This window comes from Rhinoderma darwinii, chromosome 5 (genome assembly GCF_050947455.1).
Source record: "Rhinoderma darwinii isolate aRhiDar2 chromosome 5, aRhiDar2.hap1, whole genome shotgun sequence".
Lineage (NCBI taxonomy): Eukaryota > Metazoa > Chordata > Amphibia > Anura > Rhinodermatidae > Rhinoderma > Rhinoderma darwinii.
In genome coordinates this window covers 320955433-320961150 of record NC_134691.1, presented here as the reverse complement: position 1 = coordinate 320961150, position 5718 = coordinate 320955433, and the positions used below count along the sequence as shown (strand labels likewise).

The following is a 5718-nucleotide window of genomic DNA, read 5'->3' as shown; positions in this document are numbered from 1 at the left end:
TATATTTTTGGCACGTATTTGTTGACATTCCTAGGAGCTGCCTTCAAGAATATCCCTGCCTGTATGAGTATCCTCTTACATTCATAGTCTACACTCTGCGTTTCGGTTCACAAAATCCCACCTGTGGCTGAATAGAGATTGTGAAACTACAGGTCCCAGCGTGCTTGCCCTAGCAGCGACTAGATGGTTTGAGAACACTGGGACATGCAGTTCCACAGCTGGTGGGGTCATAGGTTTACCTGAAACCTTTTCTGTCTTGTTTAACATACAGATATCCATTCAGGTTTGAATTACAATTGTACCCTAATAATTATGTCCTGTCCATAGACACATTTCTTAAATTATTATTTTTTTACGTTTACAAAAAAAATGTCAAAAAGTTCTTGAACACATATTGGATTGTATTCTTTCTTTAAATTATCTAAAAATAAATAGTGGTGCAAATAGCCAGCTCTTCACCCATCCATCCATAACATTGATTACCCACTAACCTAAAGCTATTTTAAATACAATATTTTATATTTGTATAGTTAAACAATTTTTCTTTTTTTTCTTTACCATCGTTGGCATTTGAGGCCTGCTGGTAAAGACTGTATATGGCAGAAACGTGAGTTGCACATAAGAGCTCGTAATTGATTGCTTACAATTCATAGTATTCAGAGCTGAAGCCAGTTCTGTGCCATATTATAAACTGTACAAGTGACTTGTATCCAAATCCCTTAACTTGCCACCTGCATTATCTCCCTTTAATCTTATCTGTAAACTTTGAAATGCTGCGGAGCTGATTTCACTCCCACTTTGTCTTGATCACTAAATTTAGTCTGCTTATCTCAGCCTGTAAATGATGTGTGCTTGCACAAATATTGAGGACAACACAAGGCCATTTGCACAACACAAAACTTGTTGAATTAAGACAGGGTAGAAAAAAAAATATATGCATTTTTATACAATTATTTTAGACTATTATTATTATTATTATTATTATTATTATTTAGGAGTATTTAGTGATTGATATAATTAAGGCAAAAAACTTGTATCCAGTTGGATGAATTATAAAGCGTCAGGATATAGGTTATTATGGAGCACTGTGGTTGAAGACACGTGGTTAGTGTAAGGTGACACCCGTTAATGCCTGCCTAAAATATTCACAGACAAAGGAGACTAAAAGAACACGAGTGTGCAACCGAACTGCAATGCAATAGCAAAAGTACACTGCATGATAGGCCATGGAGGAGAAAAAAAGTTACCCTGGAAATATTGATCTATGCAACACAGCACACTTTAATATAAAGACAATAAAGAAACAGCCTGACATCTAACTTAAGACATAACTTCTATTAGAAAAAGCATGAACACCGTCTTTTATTTTTTTACATTTTTTTCTATTGTTTTATTTTTTAGTCCTTGTACAATTAAAGAGAATATACAAGGCTCTTGGCAAGTATGTAAAATGTATTGTTTGTTTTTATTAACAGAGAAAATTCTCCTGCATAAAAAACACTGTTTCAGGCTTTTTATTTACTCATTTTTTAATGCACAATGTTTATATCTCCCTTAAAATGAAAATAAAAGCGCATATTCAGAAATGCTTACACCTCAATCCATAAGACTCCATAATATAATGAAAAAAAAACAATCTAAAAAAAAGGAAGAAAAAATTGAGTTGTGTTTTTCAAGAAACAGTGTTTTTTTTTATTAATTTAAATGAAGGTGAAACATGCTCTCAACAGTGCAAATTTCCATTACTTTTGATTTACTGCTGTCAACACAACATTACACAAGGAAAAAAAATACACCAATGGGTCTCTACAATATTTACTAAACTCAGTTTATAAGTGCAAGTGTAGAGAACTGACTGTGATTGTCATTTGCAGAAATTCTCCAGGCTTTGTATTGACCATTCAAGTTTTTTTTTTTTAGCTACAATGAATAATGCAGTTTATCACAGGGGTTAATAACTGGGGCCTCTACCAAGAAATATGAAAAAAAAAAGCAAAAAAAAAAAAAAAGACACAATATCATCACAGCACTTTCTCTGTCACATTTATATATGACTCTCTTCATCTCCACAGTCTATGTCGGATTCCTTCTAAGCCACATATATACGTTTCATTTTGTGAGAATGTAAATGTCACTCTTCTCTCAGGCCATACCACAATATGATTCTACATGAGTGACACAGAAAACGAGAGAGCCCTTTGGATACAATTGGGATTTCACTACACACTGTATGATTGTGCACGTAAAAAGACATCATTTAACAAAATACAATGACATTTATTTCACTAGTTGTTGAGGCAGCTTATTTTCCCAAGGCCTGAGTTAAACCTAGGCCCAACACTATTCCAGTCCACAAAAATGAGTCAAGTGCAACTGCTCTTAATAAAAATAAAATAAAAAACAAAAACAACACCCTTTCACCCAAACATTAATGTAAAAACCGCCACTTCTAATTATTAATGGGTGACCCATATTGTGCAACAAATTTAACAGTCATACTTCAACTTTCAAAATCTAGTGCAGAAAATGCAAATGGCTCATAGTCTGGTTTCTTTTATTACACTGAAATGCTTTGACAATTGTTTTGTTGCAGATGAACTGAGGTACCGGGTGCTTTGTTAAAAAAAATATTATATAAAATAAAAAATAATAATATTAAAATAAAAATACAAAAAAAAAATACAACTTCCATTGAAGGCCAGGGATAATGTAAGTCTTTAAGCACTGAGTAGTCTGCGGAATGTAACCAAGTGAAAAATCCATATTGCAAATGATATTGGCATCCAATTTCCTTCTCCAGGAGATGTCAGGGCAAATAAATCCAAAATAATAATAATAATTAATAATAATATAATATATAAAAAAAAACAGGCTGATACAACCATTTGCTTAAAACAAAAAAATACAATTCCCCCATAGAAAAAAAAATTGTTATGATTGAAATGTCCTGAATTTGTGACTAGGAGGGAGAGGTACTGGAGAACCACCCAATTGCCATTTCCAAATAGGATGGGCCTTGTGGGGTGGGTAAGAATCCTTTGTGCTGTTTAAGGAGTAGGCAGGGACTAAATCTCCGTCTTTGCCAATAATCAATGACGGCGGACTGGGGAAATTTGCCATGAAATGAAAAGGTCTTTTTACTGTAGAAGCTACATTGTTGGCTAACCTTTTGCGTCTATTGGTCACTGTCAAACCATCCAGTGTCCCTTCATAAAATTCACTTTTACCTGGGGGTCTTGGGCTCCTTGCAGATTTCAGATTGGGCTTGCAGGGAGTTGTCTGTAACATAGGTCTTTTTCCTAGCACCAGTGTCCTGTAATTTTTCCTGACCTTAGCACCATATTTGTAATCTCCATCCTCAGGCTTGTTGTGTGTATCTAAAGTGCATGGAGGGTCCTCCTCACTTGGAGTCATAGTATCTCCAGAAGTGGTTTGTTGTTTATTATCAGTGCACATAGAGTCCTGTTTGGCTTCTAATAAAGCCCCCTCTGTTTTATTCTCACTCCTATCACTATCAAGCTCATCCTTAGCAACATTGCACTCATAGTTTAGCTTATGCTGGCTATGGTATTCTTCATGGCCACTACTGTCCTCAATTTTAATTTTGACATTGTGCATAAAGGATAGATCAGTGCATGCATTCACTCCACTGTTGTGGCTCTGCTGAGAGTTTTCAGGCAAATCCACTGTTGTTTTACACAAGTCGTCCTCCTTTGCAGTGGTTGTTGCAGACACACAATACAAGGAGCTGGGGGTTGTGGTATTCTTTTGCACACATTGTGAGAGAGTTGATTGCTTGCTCTCCCTGTTTATCCTTTGTTGTGGTAGAAATGCATTGTTTTTCTTTGGGCTAGGTGAAGAACCCCCCTCTGTAATTGTCATATCACTTCTCTTAGCAAAAGCAGAAAATGGGAGATGGATCCCAGAGGTCTTATCAGAAAAGGAGCCCCCCAGAGTAGGGGAGCAATACATCCCAGGACTCCTGAAACCTTGGTGACTCCAATCCTGGCTTTCAGATTTAATCTCACAGTGAGTTGTCTTACCAGAACTAGGACTGGGGGACCTGGGGAACTGACAGAGGAGGTTTGCCTGTGCCATGTGAACAGGGCTGGAAAAACTAGTTCTTCTGAATCGTATGCTTTCCACTGAGACCTGGCTGGACACAGAGCTGCTGTCTGACTCAGAGGAGCTGTCCTCATCAGAGCTCAGATCACTGGAGTCAGACAGGCTTCCCTCCTCCTCCTCCTCTTCCTCCTCATCATCAGAGGACACAGAGTTACTGCTGCTGGACAAACTAGAACCAAAATCCGAGTCATTGGCAGCAGAACTGGACTCTGAATCACTGCTGTAACCCTCCTGCAGGGCATCCAGGTGCTGGGCACAGAAGCCATTGACCAGGTGGAGCCTCTCCAGGCACACAGGGGTTCCTTTGGATCTGTAGGGCTTGGGTAAAAAGAAGACCCTCCTGCTACTGCTGCTGTGGAGTGATGAGTCCTTGTCCGCTGAAGACCTTTTCCTTTTGTATCTGTAAGTCACTGAGCTGTCTAGCTTGGGTTGGGCAATGGCTGGTTGGTAGTAGTAGGCAGGGTGCTTGCTGCACAGCACGCCCCTGAAGTAGGGCAGGCTGGAGTGGAAAGCTGCTACACAGTCTCCGGGGATCTGGGGAGTTTCATAGTTTCCAGGGGTTTTGCAAGGAGATCTTGCTATTTGTGGGGAGCTGTGACCAGTGTATTTACTTAGAAAGTGAGGTAGATCAGCAGCCGGTAGAAGGTCTGGTTCTCCAGTAGCAAAAGCTTTTCTCTTTATTGGCTTGGTAGATTCATTCAGACCCAGCCAAACTTTGTTCTCCTTCCAAAAACTGCAGTAAGGGTCGGGGGATGGGTGCTCTTTTGTTGACAGGGGTCTGCTTATCCTCCTCCTTTTTGTCTTGAGGACCCTTTCAGTCTTGCAGGAGGTGTATAGGGCTTCCACGTCCTCCCTGGAGATCAGAGTGCATTTGGCTGCATGGAAAGCTATAGAGTTGATCGCCTTGAGCTTCCTCAGCTCCTCCAAGTCACAGTGGTGCTTCTTCACTTGTAAATGATCCATGCGCTTGTGCACTGTGGTTCTTGGGATATTCTTCAGGAGATCTGTAAAGACCTGAGACAGGGCGAACATCTGCTTGCCTTTGATGACCAGGTATCCTAGCCTGACTCCATCCACCACTTCAAAGCCAGACTCCAGATCACCCATTGCTTGGGTCATAGCATGCCCAGCATTGGCAAGGCGAGGTGGTGGCTGCAGATCCAGAGAGGGCTGATGCTTGCAGTCTCAAGGCATCCTGCTTGAAGGAAGAGAAAGCCTGGTTATTGCCCTATAAAGTCTATAGGACTAGTCACATGTACAGCTCTAGATCCAGGCAGAGACAGATAGGCAGGTCTTAGAGCCATAGAGGGGACTGGCATCTCTCCATTGTTAGAGGCTGCAGCCCCCAGTACCTGAGTCCTGGTGCAGCCCCCGGTGCATGAGAGCCCCCGGAATACTGGAATGTGCTCTTCCCTCCGCTGCTGCTGCACTATAGTGAGCCGTCCGGAGACACCTTCATCCATTAATTCCCCTACAGCCGCCGCTGATTGGACACTCCTGACAGGTGATGCAATAAAAATTGATATTCCACCCCTTCCCCCAAAAAATCTCCGGCTAATTAGCATACTCTTATCCTGCACCTCCCCTTCTAAA

At 40.5% G+C, this 5718-nt stretch overlaps 1 protein-coding gene across 1 annotated transcript; it reads right to left on the bottom strand.

Moving 5' to 3' along the window:
* Positions 1-1726: 1726 nt before the first annotated feature.
* Positions 1727-5498, bottom strand: SKIDA1 (SKI/DACH domain containing 1). Its single transcript, XM_075828731.1, has one exon. It carries the CDS (start codon positions 5242-5244, stop codon positions 2932-2934), a length of 2313 nt encoding a protein of 770 aa, XP_075684846.1. The 5' UTR covers positions 5245-5498; the 3' UTR covers positions 1727-2931.
* Positions 5499-5718: the final 220 nt, after the last annotated feature.

Bases quoted from the DNA above. Each gene is read 5' to 3' on its own strand.
- SKIDA1 (XM_075828731.1), bottom strand. From the start codon at position 5,244: ATGACCCAAGCAATGGGTGATCTGGAGTCTGGCTTTGAAGTGGTGGAT.